Source organism: Xiphophorus hellerii, chromosome 14 (assembly GCF_003331165.1).
Source record: "Xiphophorus hellerii strain 12219 chromosome 14, Xiphophorus_hellerii-4.1, whole genome shotgun sequence".
Taxonomy (NCBI): domain Eukaryota; kingdom Metazoa; phylum Chordata; class Actinopteri; order Cyprinodontiformes; family Poeciliidae; genus Xiphophorus; species Xiphophorus hellerii.
This window is the reverse complement of record NC_045685.1, coordinates 27024110-27040709: the sequence shown is the minus strand read 5'-3', so window position 1 is coordinate 27040709 and position 16600 is coordinate 27024110. Positions and strand designations below refer to the sequence as shown.

The following is a 16600-nucleotide window of genomic DNA, read 5'->3' as shown; positions in this document are numbered from 1 at the left end:
GAGTCCTGCAGGTTCTACATGCTCCACGGGGTCAGAACATCTGGATCTGATACACAGGTCAATTTCCTCTCAGGTACTCTCCTCAGAACCAGGAACTGGACCTCTGCCTTAAGCCCTTCATCCCGGACTTCATCCCAGCTGTAGGAGACATCGATGCCTTCCTAAAGGTACCAAACACTGGGAACCGGGTCAGAACCAGGCCTTCTATTGATAGAACATGTTTTAGAACCGTGGTCCAGTCTGTTCTGTACCGGTCTTGGACAGAACCCCAGCTGTTCTCTATAAACTCTCAGAACTACAGTTGGTTCTGTTTGTTCTAAGGTTGCTGGAAAACGAACCCTGGATCAGAACTGGGTCCAAATCAAAACTTCAGAACCGTCTCAACCGGGTTGCCCTGATCTGAAATGTGTGTGGTGTGTTCAGGTACCGAGGCCGGATGGGAAACCAGACAACCTGGGCCTACTGGTTCTGGATGAGCCCAGTGTGAAGCAGTCGGACCCGACGGTTCTGTCTCTGTGGCTGTCGGAGGAAACCAAACAGCACGGAACCACAGAGGTACACACACCTGCACACACACACACACCTGCAGCCTCCAGGGTCCGGTCCGGTACCATCAGAACCCCGCTCTGTCTCCCCACTGCAGCTGAAGAAGGTTCCGAGCGTGGCGGGCCCGCGGACCAACCCCCGGGCCGTGGACAGCTGGGTGGACAGCATCACCGCGCTGCACCGGTCCAAGCCGCCGGCCAGTGTGCGGTACAGCAGAACCATGCCGGACCTGGACAGCCTGATGCAGGAGTGGCCCCCGGAGGTGGAGGAACTGCTGGGGGCCCTGCAGCTGCCGCCGGCCCGCCTGGCCTGCAGCCTGCTGCAGTACGCCGACCTGGTCTGCAGCCTGCTGGACGTCCCCGTCCACGGAACCAGGGTCCAGAGCCTGCACCTGCTCTTCTGCCTCTACCTGGAGTTCAGAGACTCCCAGCACTTCACCAGCCGAGTGTAGGCAGAGGTCAGAGGTCAGGGGCCACAGCCCCAGCTTAGTGCTGCACCGGTTCTGATGACTGAGGGGTTCTGGTTTCAGATTATTTCTCTGGTTCTGCTGTCCAATAAAGGGTGAGAGCAGGAGAACCGTACAGAACCAACTGGTTCTGGTTGGATAGCAGGTGATCAGCATCACCATGGCAACAGGTTTTACATCCAGGAAGTTTGACTTCATTTCCTGAAGCATTGGAGGAGTGGAACCAGAACCCGGTCAGAACCACCAGCAGGGATGAAGGAGCAGAACCAGAGAAATCATCGTGACTTCTGTTAATAATTAAATTTGTTAAATAAAACCTGAACTCTTAACTAAGGGCGGGTTCTGCAGAGTTCTGCTAAGGACTTCATGATCTGATGGAGCAGACGAAGCGCAGTCCTGAACCTTAAAGCACTTCTGGGTCACATTTTTTATTTTACAAATAAAATTACAAAACTAATTACAATTGTATTTTAATATTTTAATGAAAATGCAGCTAAACTTAGCAAATCATTGTAGATCTGAACCTTATTGAAAGGAAGACAAACAATTTCCTTAGTTTAGTTTTCGGCAAGATGGTTTCTGTTTACTTTTTTAGTAAATTGTCATCAATAAGAATTAGATACTTGTCACTTTATGAGGAACAGGTGAGTTTAGTTTATGATTAAAAGTAACACAATACCAGCAAGAAGAAAACGGCTAATAAAAGACCAAAACTCTGAGATAGAAGAAACATTTTTTTATTTTAAGACGACAAACAACACAGAACCAGAACAACCGGAGAGAGAAGAAGAACAGCAGAACAATCAGGTGAGGAGTGACAGAAACTGGCTCAGAGATCCTGGGGAGGTGAAAACCAGAAATCACATGTTAGCTGTTTAATAAACATATTTAAAATAATGTTTCACTAAAGCTTCAACATTATGCATGTATGCAGTAAAAAAAATCACAATAATCACACAAATATTTCCATCAGTCTGAAACTTTATAACCTGAAGAGTAAATGATCTGTCTGTGAAAAATGATGAAATATTTTTATTCTCAGAATGACAATATTACCACTTATAATTAAATTACAGTCAATATTAAACCATGAACACACCAATGTAACACGTTAACAGAAATTAAACATGAAATCTAATTATTTAAAACAGATAATTGAGTGATTGTTTTGTTAAATAAAGATTTAATTTTATCCAATGATGTTTGTCTGTTTTTTATTACAATGTTTCTCCTCGTTCTCTTCATTGAAACGCAATAGGAATTTCAGTTAATACATGATTTTAGCACAAGAAGCAAAGTAATAAAAAATGAATGTTTTTATGTATAATTATAATATATGTTTTATAAAATGTTAATTAGATTCCGTAATTTTATTTCTCCATAAAGGAATGCATTTTCACTCAGGAATAATTTCTAGAACAGCGGTTCTCCATCTGTAGGCTCCACGGAGGTCAAACAGTTGGCCTCGATTTCCCACAATGCACCTCTCTGGAATTGACAGGGCTAACATGGCGGCAGACGGCTGCGTCTTCCACAGGACCCTGACCAGGTCCAGACCCGCTCCGAACCAGGTCAGAACCCAGAGCTTTGTCGTTACCGGTACCGTCCTGATGAGCTGAACGGGAGCAGGAGCGGCTGTTAGCGGCTTCCGTCCCGCCTCTGTGATCGAATCCTCCTCCACCAGACTCCATTCAGAACCCAGCTGCTTTAAGGCGGTTCTGCTTATCAACAACAGCAGCTATTCTGTGGAGTTCAGTTTGGTTTGGGTTCTTATGAAACGCACCCAGACCATCAGTTCGGCTGTTAATTAGCAGCTGATTAGCTGTAGTTGGTTCGGTTCTGATGGCTTTAAACCGGTGCAGCGCAGGCAGATGATGTGTTTTGTGAGTCTGACAGGTCAGGTTCTGATCAGTTCAGAACTGTTAAAATAAAGAACCTTGAGATTGATCAGTTCATCCCGAATTAACTGTGTGGTCCTTATAATGTAGCTATTTTATTAAAAGATTAGTAACATTATTAAATAATGGGAAATAAGGTTGGTTGGTTTCAATTTCAAGATTTCCTAAGCAGGTTTAGAATGGGAAATATTATCCCTGAGTGCTGTCCTTTCTGCTTAGTCTATTATTTGTTTCTGTCAAAAAATACTAAAATCTGGCATAAGTTATCTATGCTAAATCTGACATAAGTTATCTATGCTCTGAAAGTTTTATTTTGCTTCCACTGATTGGTTCTGATCCCTAATTGGACCAGATGAGAGATTCTGACCTGTGATCAAAATGGAATAAAATGGACCAAACACCTGCTGGCGCATCTTATTTATTCAAGTCATGAAATCATTTTTCTTGCATCCAGACTGGAAAATACATTTTAATATGTTTGTGTGGGAAAAGACTGAGTCACCCCATTGTAGATGGTTCTGTTTGGTACCAAACTAAGGATCAGTCTGTGTTCTCCTCCAAATTTCTTAGTTTTTTTCCCCCTTCTGCTTGTCTTGCAGGCGTCTTCGTCCTCTCCAGTTGTCTGCAGGGAGTCCCTACATGTTGTGGACATTCGTCGTTACAGCAGAGACCCGGCGTCCGCCATCTACTTCCCCCAGGCCGTCCTGAGTGGTGAGCTGGACAGAAACAAGGCAGACACAGTGTCCTCTATCCTCTGTGACCTTCATCTGCCCTCTGTCTCCAGGTGAGGACCTGTATGACGTCACGCTGACAGACGGTGACTGCCGCCTCCAGGTGACTCTGGACCCGGGTCTGAACCGGCTGGTGGAAAGGCGGGTCCTGAAGCCGGGGTCGGCGCTCCGTAACGCCGCCTTCATCCCTGCCCTGAGCGCCCAACTCCCAGAATGCCCTGGGGCCTCTGCAGACAGAGACAGGTGAGTGCAGCCAGGTGAGACGCTGTGCAGTGATGTCATGAGAGGAACTGACTGAGGCTCCGCCCCCTGCAGCTACAGGATGGTGAGCGTTCAGGTTGACGATGAGGAGGAGGAGGAGGGAGTCAGGAGGTCCGAGGCAGACTGGGACTCTCTGCCCTGGTTCGGACCATCAGAACCAGCAGGTGAGAACCAGTAGAACCAGAATCCAAACTTTTTGTCATGTGGGCGAAAATCTTCAAGTCAGAAGCAGGTGGTTTATAGTTATCCCAATAAATTTTATTTGTATCATTGGATCCTGCTGCGTTAAACTAGGGAGAGACTAAAACATGCAGGATGCCGGGCCTCCAGGACCCACTTTGGACCCCCCTGCACTAGAGCATCAATAAATATCAGTACATCTGATAAAATGATTAAATGCAGTTACTGTGAGCAGCTTAGTGACTTAAATCAAACATTTTAAAGTAAGTGGTTTCCTGAAGAAGCTTATTTCAAATGGGAATGATTTAAAGGACAATTTTTATGTTTATGACTTGATGAATGCTTCAGAAAATGTTGATGTTATTTATTGTAGGGCCAAATATTTAAAATTATTTTGCACATTTGTTTTATTAAACTAAAGGCGTCTAGTTTTCAAATTCTTATGGAACAAGTTTATTCTCAGTTATAAAAGCAGGATTTGGGTCACTTTATTTCAAAATGTTTGCAAGTTTAATGAATTAAATAGAAGCTGACTTGGTTGCTGTAATGTCAGCTTTTGAGTAAAACTCTGGATAAATGTGCTTCTATTCATTAGAAAACTTCTGTGGTCATAAAAATACATATAAATATTGTCTTATACTTAATATTTTCCATTGCAAGAAAATTATAAATTATCAGCAATAATTTAACTCTGATTAAAAATAAAAGTTGTATCATTATTAACCTGCATTTAAGAGGCCACAAAATGTCAGTCTGTGGGCCACAAATGGCCCCTGGGCCACACTTTGGACACCCCTGCAGTAGAATCACCAGAGTTTTTCCTGCCATCTGATTGGTTTATGGTCGGTCAGGTGCGCTGCTTCCTCTCAGAGCCAGCAGGAGCGTCTTCCTCCCTCTGTGGAATAACGTGGACTACAGCGGCGAGGAGTGGACGGAGGCTCCGCCCACTGACAGCCTGGAGGAGGAGGAGGACGAGGAGGAGGAGGAAGGTAGGGGCCAATCGCAGCGCAGGTTCATCAAGGGAGTTACTAATTACTCCGTCACATGACCTGCGTGTGTGTTGCCAGGACGACAGCCGTCTGTTACCGTGTCCGAGCTGCGGGAACGCTTCCTGTCCAGTCGCCGCGACGTCTCCAGGGGCGCCATCCAGCATCAGCTGATCGTACGCATCATCAACAAGTCCCACCTGATGTACTATGGCAGGACAGACAGGAACTGTGAATGCCCATATAAGGTCAGTGGGAAACGCATAACGTGAAGCTCGGTGGAGGACGTGTGATGCTGTGGGCCGATTTTCATCTGTAAAGCTGGGAATGAATCACTTCCTGCTCAGGAAGAAACCTTTAGATGAAACCCTGAGCAGCTCCTGCTCCGCTCAGCCCACAGCATCACTCCTCCACCGCCGTGCCCTACAGCTGTCTCCATGTGTCCTCCAGGCCGTGCTGCAGGCCTGCGACCGGACAGGAAGCGTGTGTGTGGTGCTGTGGAACAGTGTGTGCGTCAGCTGGTACCGCCGCCTGGAGCTCGGTGACATCATCAGCCTGCGACGCTTCCGGGTCAAACAGCACTACCAGGCCGAGGTGGACGACATCGGTACGAGGAACTCTGGACTTCCTGTGGAGACGGAAACATTTTCAGCGCACTGCAAAAAACTAAAACCGTATATTTTATTTTGGTATCTAGTGGAAATACGTTGGTACGTTTGAGATAAGAGTAAAACTAACCGACAAGAAACTTTTCAGAAAAACTAAACATTTTCCCACATTATAAGTGAAATTCACTTTTTACTCTACTGAGTTTTACCGATCCGATCCAGAACAGCTGAATGTGGGATAGGTGCGCCTCTCGGTGGTGGAGGAGTGATGATGTGGGGTCTCTGCAGTCGCTGAGCGGACCAGGTTCTGCACTCATGACCCGGCCCGTCTCTGTTGCAGAGATCAGTGTGAACAGCAGGAACCCGGCAGCTCAGCTCTGCGTCGTCTCTGAGTCGTCCGTCTCACCTGAGAGCGTCCCACCTGCACCGTCACACAGCTTCTACAACAGGTCTGTGTCCGTCTGTGTCCGTCTGTCCCGGTCCAAACCTCCCGCCGACCCGCCTGTCCTGTCATCCAATACAACCAGCAAGGAGTTCCAGGAGCGTCGTCACGGCTCCCTGTGTGATGTCATCGGCCTGCTGACCTTCGCTGGTCGGTCGGAGCGAGTCCGGAACAAAGGTGAGACAGAAATGCTGATGGAGGTCATATATGTGACTCGCCATGACAGAACCAGGACCAAGTTTCTTTGTGGGCGTTTTGAGTTATTTAAAGATTCTGGGATTGTTCTCTAAAACATATAGAAATAATAAATAAATGAAGAAGTTATGGCCTTTTGAACGTGCAAACCAAACTTCCCCAAATCTGATGTACAACAAAAGTGAGATTTTGTCTGGCATGTCGAGTCAGAAATATTTATTTTTAACAGTTTTCACTTTCCTTCCATTTTTCAATAAGGCTGAGTTTGTCTTGTGAGTCGTTGTCATTAAACCGTCACTAAAAATAACATGCTAGACGACGTTTTCTGAGACGGTTTCTGGTAAAATATTGCAGAACTAAACAAATTTACATAAAAATGTCCAAGTTTGCACAGAAAAATAAAGATGCAATCCTTAATTACCTATTTAGAAAGTTTATCAGCAAAATAAAGTTTATTTGGAGATTAGTTACACCTAAAGAAGCCAAATGTTCTTTTCAAATGAACCTGATAACAAAAATAGCCAATAAAGCCCAGCATGTTAATCAGCTCTGTATTTTTTACCACCTACAGAAAAGGCTCAGATTTACTCTGTAAAGAACCTGAATTCAAACACAAAGTTTATCATTTTAAAACCTCTAAGGATGTATTCAGCCCAGGCCTGTTTAGTCTGCTTTAATTGGCCTACAACGTTCGGTTCCTTTGGTCTGAAAGCGTAATCAGACACTGATGTGGACAAAGAACCTGAACTCTGGTCTGCCTACAAACCTCGGCCTCGGTTTCCCTGAAGTTAAGTCTCGTTTGGTTCAAAAACGTATATGAACACCAAGCGGACTAAAGACGACTCCAAAAGCAGGAAGTGGACTACAGCGCAGGGCATTCTGGGTAAATACAACCAAATCAAACATGCTAGTGTAGCACTAGCGGGAGAAATGGCTTGAGGTCTTTTACCAAAAACAAAGGAGAAATCCAACTACTGCTGAAAAGTCCAACCCTCCATTTGTGTTTACGTTTCATGAAGAAGGAAGTTACGCTCCATGTCTTCTTCAGAGCTTTTTATGTAACTTCCTTCAGTGGTTTTTTTGTGCAGCGCCTCCACAGGCGGGAAAGGGAACAGGTTTCTTAAAAGGGGTGAAAGGAACCACAGCAGCTAGAAAGGCAGCAAATGTTGCAACGTTTGTCCCCAATAAACTGAGTCTACTGGACTATCAGGTGTGAAATCAACCTACAACTGATTGGATTTTTTTTTCTTGGTACAGTTAGCAAAAAAAACGAAACTTTTTATTATTTTTTTGTTTTGTTTTTGTTCTGGTGTCTTGTTCCTGGTTTCACTATTGCGCGTTTCTGTTTAATTACTTCCCTTCCTGTTCTCCGTCAGATGGTCGAGGGGCGGGGCTTCTGGAGTACCGCTGGCTCCGATTGGAGGACGGCAGCAGCGAGCAGCCAATCATGGTGAAGCTGTTCTCCACGTCGCAGCCTGAGACGCAGCTGAAGCTCCACCCACGTAGGTGAGCCCGGCAGCGGTCGCTCCGCAGCTGCAGCAGCAGCCCAGATGTTCCTGCTCTGTCTGCAGTGTCCGTGGTGGTCTGCACCCGCCTCCGGCCCGTCACGACCCACCAGAACCCCGCCTGGCTCTACCTCACCAACACCACCTACACACAGGTGTACTGCACAGGTAGGCCTCCCTCTGCCGTTTCCTCTCCTGCTCCAGCCTGACCTCTGACCTGTGCTCTGATTGGCCGGCAGGGCAGGGTCACCACCCCCGGATGAGCTACCGGCGGCTGCAGCCGGTCCGGAGCTTCCTGCGGTGGCTGAGGGGCCAGGAGGACCAGCAGGTGCTGAGCAGGGCTCTGATTGGAGGGTTCTTCATTTTCCCGCCTCCTCCCGTCTCCTTGGAAACGCTCATGAGGGAGAGGAGAGGTGAGCCCCCTGGTGCAAAAGTCCTGACAGAGTGGGGCAGTGACTAGTTACATTTACTGAAGTAACTTTTTAGACAATAAAGTACTTTTAGAGTATTTTCACTCTGCTGTACTTTTTACTTTAACGTTTGTAGAACAGGATCGTAAAATCAATGTTTCATTGACATTTTTTCTTCTCTTCAAACTTTCATTCCTGCCTTTCTGGGGAAAATTTATTTTCGTGGATAACCGTTAATGAGTCATAACAAGATTTAATGTCCTGTTTGACATTATGATTTGTTAAATGTTATTTATATGAATTATTTTCATTTTGATTTTTAAAATACCAAAACTCCCAAATAACTTTATATTTTGATTTGTCTGATGTAATTTTTAAATATTATCATTGAGGTTTTGGTCACTTTTTTAGTTTTACTTTAGTTAAAATAAGTTTAGTTTTTTTTTCTACTCACCTCTGCTGGTCGGTTCTGGTTCCGGTTCTGTTTTCCAGGTGAGATCGGGTTCCTGCAGGGGGCGGAGCTTCAGAGGGAGCTGGAGCGGCTCTGTTACCGGGAGCGACGCACCTTCTGCCTCCAGTCGACCGTTTCCATGGTTACCTACAGCTGCACGGGGGAGGTGAGGCCGAGCGCAGACGGTTCTGGCCCGATCGGACCCGGAGCTGACCCGGTTCTGTCGTCCCCCAGGAGGACCGCTGTTTGTTCTGGACGGACAGGCCGTCGCCCTCGCCCCGTCCGCCGTCCTTCAGGGCGCCGTCGTCCTCCCCGTTCTGCCCAACGTCTCCGTCCTCGTCCCTCAGCGCGTCCACGCCGCGTCCCGCAGGCGCGCCACGGTGAGACGGCGGGCCGGACGCAGGGGGACGTCTCCACATGAGGACCGGTCTCAGGTCTCTGGGTTTGTCCCTGCAGGAGGTCCGGGAGGCGGAGGAAGCTGCTGATGCCGGAGACGCCCAGCAAGAGGTCAGAGGTCACAGAGGACGTCCGTCTGTCTCAGTGTCTCTCTGACGGACGTGTTCTGTCTCCACAGGCGTCCTCTGCTCGCTGTCCAGCCAGAACCCAACAGGACAGGTGAGGCGGTCCGGTTCTGGTTCTGTTCGCTCCGTACGGTCAGCAGGTCCAAACGGGTCAGAACCACTGGAAACATGGTGGCAGAAATAATGAGGAAATACAGGAGAGTAAAACGGGTCAGAACCGGTTAACGGGTCAGAAATGATCCGGACCTTCCTGGGGTTCCAGAACCAGAGATATTTCCTGTAGTTTTTGTCGGTCAGGGTGTAGGAGTTTTCTTTAAGCCAGCTGACCAGCAGTGCTCAGCCACAGCGGTCCCAGGGTTCTGTGGGGATGAAATGGATTTTGGTCCAGAACCGGATCAGAACTGTGTGGACCCGTCTCTCTGCAGAGATCCTGTTTGAAGCCTCCATGGAGTTCGTGGTCCCCGCTGGCGAAGAAGATGAGGATGATGATGAAGATGGTGATGATGACTCTTCATCCTACGCCACCGCCGCCCTCCCACCGACATTCTCACCCGTCGCCACGGAAACCTTACCGCTGCGCTTCGACTACAGTCACAGGGAAGAGCAGGCTGCTGCCATGGCGATGGGAGGCGGGGCCAGCGCAGAGAGCTTTGGCTCCGCCCCCAGAGACTACTACACCGTGAGGCTGAGAGGTACCGACCCACAGAGAGACGCCGGAGCGGACCGGGCCGGACCGGACCGGTTCTGACTATCTCTGGTTCTCCCTCCAGCTCTGTCCGACGGCCTGACGATCGACGCCGTCTTCCTGCCTCACCTGTCCTCCTCCTCGCATCGCCACGCCAACACCTGGACCTCCATCCTGTCCCAGGGAGCCTTCTCTTCACACACACCGCCGCCGTCTCCAGGTGAGTCCAGACGTCCCAATCACAGCGGAGGAACAGAACCAGGAAACTCAGCTACGAGTAGAAATACTTCAACATGTTTTTACTCAAGTAAAAGTAAAAAAGTTTTCGGTAAAAAGTCGATTGAAGTTCTGAGTAACTGATCAGATTATCAATCATTTAATATTTCAAAATTACATCATCAGACAGAAAAAAATATAAAGTTATGTGAAAATTTTTGCATTTTAAAGATCAAAATAACATAAAATAACAAAATCAGATCAAATAAATCAGTTTCTGCCAGTAAAAACGTAGAAACTGCAGCTGTGAGTCTGTTTTAGTAAAAACATGTTTGTTTCTCATTCAGTGGAAACAAACATGAAAATCTGAAACTTGACGGTAAAAGTAAAAAGTACAGCGTAGTAAAAAGTTACTCAAGTAAATGTAACTGAGTAAATGTAACTAGTTACTACCCACCTGGCCTCTCCGGGACGATCAAGCTAACCTCTCTCTCTCTCTCTCTCTCTCTCTCAGCTGACCTGATCGCCATGGCGCCCCAGCTGGCCAATCAGAGGCTGGTCTGCGTCCTGGAGGCGTGTCACCTGGGCGGAGCCAGAACCGAACTGGTTCTGAGTCGAGGTTTCCACCTGAAGGACTGACACCTGAAGGTTCCTCACTGCGACCCAGAAGAACCAACAAGAACTTTTCAGTAAACATCGTAATCAAACTCTGACTCTTCAGACCCAAAACATCTAGTGGTTGTCATGGAGACCTGAGCTGAGGAGGTTTTATCCTCTGGACCAACCCGGTGGACAAGTGGGGCTCTGTGTCCCATCATATCTGTTCCCCAGGGAAACTGAACGATACAATAGGAGGTTCCAGAAAGTATTATTTATTTATTCAGTTTATTTATGTAGCAACATTTTATAACATGTCATCTTAATGGACCTTAGTAAAAAGTAACTTTTATTCTTTTTAATCTTAGTCACCAATCAAAGGATTTTCATTTTATTCAGAATAGAAACCAGAAGAACTGATTCAGTTCATCTGGTTTTTATTGTAAAGCGACTTTGAGTGTCTAATAAAGTGCCAAATAAGTTTTACATAAGTTTTCATTACTTTCTATGTTAAAGAAAAGTAAAAAGTTAACAGGTGAGGGAGAACATTTAGTTTTTAGCAGCATTATCTCAGCTGATTCTCCCCAAAGAATCACAGCCAAACTGAACTGAAACTGAAGTTAAAAGTTTCTAAGTTGAGCAACAAACTTTAGCAAAAAAACTTTGTGTTCAGCTAAAATAAGACATAGTGTTGCATAAAGAGGAAGAGGATGTTTTCAGTGAGTGTCAAACTGCTGCTGGTCTCATTGGATCCAGCTGCAGAATGGAGGGAACATCTGTCCTCAGGCTGCTGGGTGAGTCCATCTGCTGGATGTTGGTGTGGAAATGTTGAGAGACGATCACTGCTGCTTCCCACAGCAGAAGCAAGGATGAAAGGATGAATGTTTTATTATTTCAGTTCATCTGACTGTGAGTCCCAGCAGATCTCAGTTCTTTGAAGGAGAATCAGTGACTCTGATCTGTGAGGATGAAAACAGACCTGATGGATGGACTGTGAGGAGAAACACAACCTTAGAGACCAGGACTGAATGTGATAAAGATGGATGGTGGAGAAAAGATGGATCTACCTGTAAAACCAGCAGCATCAGAGAACATGACACTGGTCTGTACTGGTGTGAGTCCATGTCTGGATCCTCCAGCAGCAGCAGCAGCATCCAGCTCTCTGTCTCTGGTAAGATCAGACTGTGGAGTTAGTGTTGCTGAAGCTGTGTGGAAATGGATGAAATGCTGTAGTTTGTCTCTGTGTTGAGGTGGATCAGTGATCCTGCAGAGTCCTGTCCTCCCTGTGATGGAGGGAGATGACGTCACTCTGAGCTGCAGAGCAAAGAATCCAACCCACAACCTCCCAGCTGCTTTCTATAAAGATGGCTCCTTCATTGGTGATGGACCATCAGGTCACATGACCCTCCTCCATGTTTCCAGCTCTGATGAAGGCCTCTATAAATGTAACATCAGCCGTCATGGAGAGTCTCCATCCAGCAGGATCTCTGTCAAAGGTCAGGAACCGATACCAGATCCATCCATAATCAGTCAATCAATCAATCCATCAATCAATCAGTTAACATGTTCCTCCCTGCATTCAGTTTCCAACAGCACGGTCTCTTTCTGAACCTCTGGCCTCAGCAGGCGCAGAAACTGGAGGACAAAGCTGAAGATGTTTCTAAGAAGTTTCTCCTGTAAAGTGAAACAAATATAATCAAGTATTATGATGTTGTGACAATGTTGGTTTGAAATATAAATAAATTTATTAGTAAGTTCTGCCAATGCACACAAACAAAGAAACAAACTTTAATCCTGGTTTTATTCAGGACTCTGCAGAAAGAACCTTTAATTGCAGGTTCCAGAAAACTGCTGTCAAAAATCTGAGCCTCAGAAGGAAAGAAGGGAAACGGTCCAGAACCGGGAGACGCACCGATTCTGGACTGCAGTGGTTCTGACACTGACTGGGCCGTCCGAACCATCAGAGTCTGGGCAGAAATAAAGACTCAGGACAATCAGTTTAAGTGTTTTTATATATTTTTCTGCATTGTTTCAAAAGGAGCAGGCCTCGCCTGCTGCAGCTAAAGCTAACAGTTTGGACTTTTAACACTTCATTCCCAGGAGTTTTTATCACTGATAGTAAAATTGAGATCATCTCTGTTATGGATATTTTCCTTCACTTTCATCCCAGACGACCTAAAAACATTCACAATGTCTCATTTTAGATCTGAGCTAATCGTGGCTAAAGATTAAAACATTAAATCATCTGCTGGAGTTTCCCAGCGAACAGCTGATGCTCAGAAACTATTAGTGTTGATTTTTACTGTGTTTTGAACAGAAACAGCAAAATGTTATTAAAGGATCAATCATTAAGGTAATGAAGAATCAACTGTCCATACAGGTTATTGATTTATAAAAGACATATCCATTTAAATCAAAGTAAAAAAAAAAAAATTACTTTTTCAAAATACAGTTCTGCCTTTTGGTTTGTGAAACGGTTTTAGAATATTTACCGACTCTGTGAATTTCTCTAAACTAATTCTGAATTAATTTCGATTAATTGGCTTCACCAACAAAACTTTAATATTCTTCCATATTCATACTGAACTGTGACGCCATTCAGTCATTTATTGGTTTTATTTTTTATACTTTTACTGTTTATATCTGCAGTAGTTTGAGTTTTATTATCATTTTAGCTTTTTCTCAGTATTACAGTTCAGTGTCACTAATGTTTGTTGAATAAAGTTTTTGACTGTAAAGCTGAATTTTCTTCTGTTAATAAACTCATATATTTGAGATAAATTGTATTTATTTATTCCATCTACATGCAGAATATTGTTGTTCATATAACACCAGTGCTGAACTTATAACTTATCATCTATTATTATAAAACAAATATTTATGAACAATAACTGAGTCTGAACTGTTTTTCTGTTTCCTTGAGCGAAGCCACAACTCTGAGTTTGATCTAAATTATCAGTTTTATTGATAATTTCACCAAGAAATGGTTTATATTTATTGATTAAAATAAACTTTGATTAGCACAATAATGGTTACTTCTGCTTTAATTTGCATGTTTTGTTATATTTAGGAATTAAAACCAAAAATTCATTCATAGTTAAATCAGTTCTGAGCTGCTTGCAGAAAAACTTTGTTACCAAATTTAGTTTTTCAATCTTTTCATCAACATATTTCTTTACAAGTGGAAACAAAGTAAAGTATTACAATAATAAGCTACAGTTATGCTGTAATCTGTCTCTGTAACAATGTTGATAAAGAAAATATGTTTTTGATTTTAACATTTTTAGTTTGTCTCCAGATTTACCATCCAAACAAAAATAAAAAATCAATATGAAGTAATAAAGTCTGGAATGAAACAATTTTAATTTTAAAATCAAAGCATCAAATGAAACTTCAGAGATTTTAACATGATTCATTCTCTTCTCATCATGTGTCAAAAATAAATCTGATTTGTGGTTTTTAGTTCTTCTTTTCGACATTTCAAAGCCATTTCCCTTTAATCAGAAACTTGTTATTTCACAACCAAACCAATTCGCTGGATTTTTAAAAGTAAACCCAGAAACCAGATTTAGTTCTCAAAGCAGTTCTTTACAGTAACAAACATTTCCAAAAACCCACAGAAAGACATTTAAACTCTTCTGAAACAGCCCATGTTCCCACATAATAATTGCATAAATATTACTTTGGTTTAGACTTTCTGATTAGCTGCACGTGGAAATGTGCAAAAAGATAAATAGATCAGAAAGTAACAGACTGATAAAAATAATAACTTCATCTGCGGCTGCAGAAATAAACACCTGAGAAAATGAGGAAGCTGAAGTTTCACTGGTGACGTTCAGAAGAACATCTGAAATATTTAGATTTACCAAAACATGTTGAGCAACAGTTGCTGCTACAATTAAAAGTTTTTAATTGTTCAAGAAATCTAATAGGATGTTTTTAAGGAATACAGACTCATTTCATCTCCAGGTGATGCTGAGTTTGTGGGGTTTTCTCCTCCTGCTCTCGTCTTTGTGTTTCCTGGTTTGAGCTGCAGAGAAAAACTCTCAGATCCTCTGACATGCAGAGATCCAGGAAGAGGAAGAGGATGTTTTCAGTGAGGGTCAAACTGCTGCTGGTCTCATTGGATCCAGCTGCAGAATGGAGGGAACATCTGTCCTCAGGCTGCTGGGTGAGTCCATCTGCTGGATGTTGGTGTGGAAATGTTGAGAGACGATCACTGCTGCTTCCCACAGCAGAAGCTGATTAAAGCTCCAACTAACCTGAGACTCATTTCTCTGCAGCTCTGATCTCTCTGCTGAGCCGCTCAACAAACCAAGGTTACAACCTGATTCTGTTAACTCTAGATCTAGATTTGATCCTGTGGAACTAATGAAAGGATGAATGTTTTATTATTTCAGTTCATCTGACTGTGAGTCCCAGCAGATCTCAGTTCTTTGAATATGAATCAGTGATTCTGATCTGTGAGGATGAAAACGGATCTGATGGATGGACTGTGAGGAGAAACACAAGGAGAGGAAACAGGACTGAGTGTGTTTGGTGGGGGATATCAGCTGGTTCTACCTGTAAAATCAGCTACTTGTTTGAACATGATACTGGTCTGTACTGGTGTGAGTCCATGTCTGGATCCTCCAGCAGCAGCAGCAGCATCCAGCTCTCTGTCTCTGGTAAGATCAGACTGTGGAGTTAGTGTTGCTGAAGCTGTGTGGAAATGGATGAAATGCTGTAGTTTGTCTCTGTGTTGAGGTGGATCAGTGATCCTGCAGAGTCCTGTCCTCCCTGTGATGGAGGGAGATGACGTCACTCTGAGCTGCAGAGCAAAGAATCCAACCCACAACCTCCCAGCTGCTTTCTATAAAGATGGCTCCTTCATTGGTGATGGACCATCAGGTCACATGACCCTCCTCCATGTTTCCAGCTCTGATGAAGGCCTCTATAAATGTAACATCAGCCGTCATGGAGAGTCTCCATCCAGCAGGATCTCTGTCAAAGGTAGGAGCTTCACTTAATTTATTTTATTCATACACAATAATTAGTATCACTTGTTTCTTCCAGTGATGTTCTTGGTATTAAATTTAAAATAGTTTTTGATCAACTTCTCCAATATTCTAAAAACAATCAGCTGCTTTCGCTGCTTTGCTTCATCAAACCTGTGGTTCGTCTCTCAGGTCTGATGTGTGATATCACTATGAACTGCTGCTCCATCAATTATTCTCTTAGGGCCTTAGTACACTCAATCATCCTGATGTTTGTGCTGCTCACACCCTCCTGCTACACATCGCACTGTGAGCAGCATCTTCACTAGTGTGATTGACAGCACTAAGACCTTAGTTGTGGCTTTGCTGGGTTGTTTTTGACCGGAAGTGGCAGCATTAGCATAGGCAGGAGGTGGATTAGCTTCATTTTTCACAGATTTTCTGTCTCATGTTATTCTGTCACAACATGGTGACGTTTCTACCTGCAGGAAAACATCCAACCACCGTCTCCCTCCACAGCAGGCTGGTCTGCCACCTGCTGGTGGTTTGTCCGTACTTCATCTCCACCCTCCTCATGCTGTCTTTATTTCGCCAGAGAACCAAAGGTAACACTTTAAAAAACTCACTCCAAATCAAACAGTCAATTCATCAATTAATTGATTAATTTTCTGTTTTCTTATAAATAATTTCTCTAAATTCAGCAAACGACCCACCTGTGTCAGAGGAAATGACCTCATCCTTCCACGCTGGGCAGGGATTGGACGATGTGTATGAAAACGTCATCAGTGATGTGACGACACAGCATCACTTCTGACATAAACTGGTTTCCAAACATTCAGCAGAAATGTGAAAAAACTGCTTTACAAAACTTCAACCATTTTATGCTCTAAAAAATCTCTAAATAAAATAATTTACCAAAAATCAAA

At 44.2% G+C, this 16600-nt stretch overlaps 3 protein-coding genes across 8 annotated transcripts in view; all 3 read left to right on the top strand.

Annotated features, from left to right (window-relative positions):
• Positions 1-1820, top strand: part of ift46 (intraflagellar transport 46 homolog (Chlamydomonas)) — a 3872-nt gene extending 2052 nt beyond the window's left edge. Inside the window, exons 3-5 of the mRNA XM_032582924.1 lie at positions 74-167; positions 424-555; positions 644-1820. Coding sequence (XP_032438815.1) covers positions 74-167; positions 424-555; positions 644-997 — 580 coding nt within the window. The 3' untranslated portion in view covers positions 998-1820. The remainder of the gene's footprint in view (positions 1-73; positions 168-423; positions 556-643) is intronic.
• LOC116732624 (Fc receptor-like protein 5) lies at positions 302-16600 on the top strand. Of its 3 annotated transcripts, none has more exons than XM_032582960.1 (7): positions 302-313; positions 14735-14869; positions 14982-15017; positions 15099-15365; positions 15445-15690; positions 16163-16279; positions 16376-16600. In XM_032582960.1, the coding sequence occupies exons 2-7, from the start codon at positions 14839-14841 to the stop codon at positions 16486-16488; spliced, it is 810 nt and encodes a 269-aa protein (XP_032438851.1). In that variant the 5' UTR covers positions 302-313; positions 14735-14838; the 3' UTR covers positions 16489-16600. The 3 variants fall into 3 exon arrangements, with proteins under 3 accessions (XP_032438851.1, XP_032438850.1, XP_032438848.1); XM_032582959.1 differs by having other exon boundaries at positions 14729-14869; XM_032582957.1 differs by lacking the exon at positions 302-313 and having other exon boundaries at positions 13838-14869.
• LOC116732568 (RPA-related protein RADX) lies at positions 2408-11184 on the top strand. Of its 4 annotated transcripts, XM_032582842.1 has the most exons (19): positions 2414-2583; positions 3510-3621; positions 3695-3884; positions 3957-4066; positions 4934-5071; positions 5150-5316; positions 5519-5675; positions 6017-6125; positions 6204-6295; positions 7690-7815; positions 7885-7986; positions 8058-8231; positions 8721-8845; positions 8914-9059; positions 9136-9186; positions 9254-9294; positions 9626-9892; positions 9971-10105; positions 10616-11184. In XM_032582842.1, exons 1-19 carry the CDS (start codon positions 2491-2493, stop codon positions 10738-10740), a joined length of 2460 nt encoding a protein of 819 aa, XP_032438733.1. In that variant the 5' UTR covers positions 2414-2490; the 3' UTR covers positions 10741-11184. The 4 variants fall into 4 exon arrangements, with proteins under 4 accessions (XP_032438732.1, XP_032438731.1, XP_032438730.1 ...); XM_032582841.1 differs by having other exon boundaries at positions 2408-2583; positions 4934-5063; positions 5148-5316; positions 6017-6295; XM_032582840.1 differs by having other exon boundaries at positions 2408-2583; positions 6017-6295; positions 9139-9186.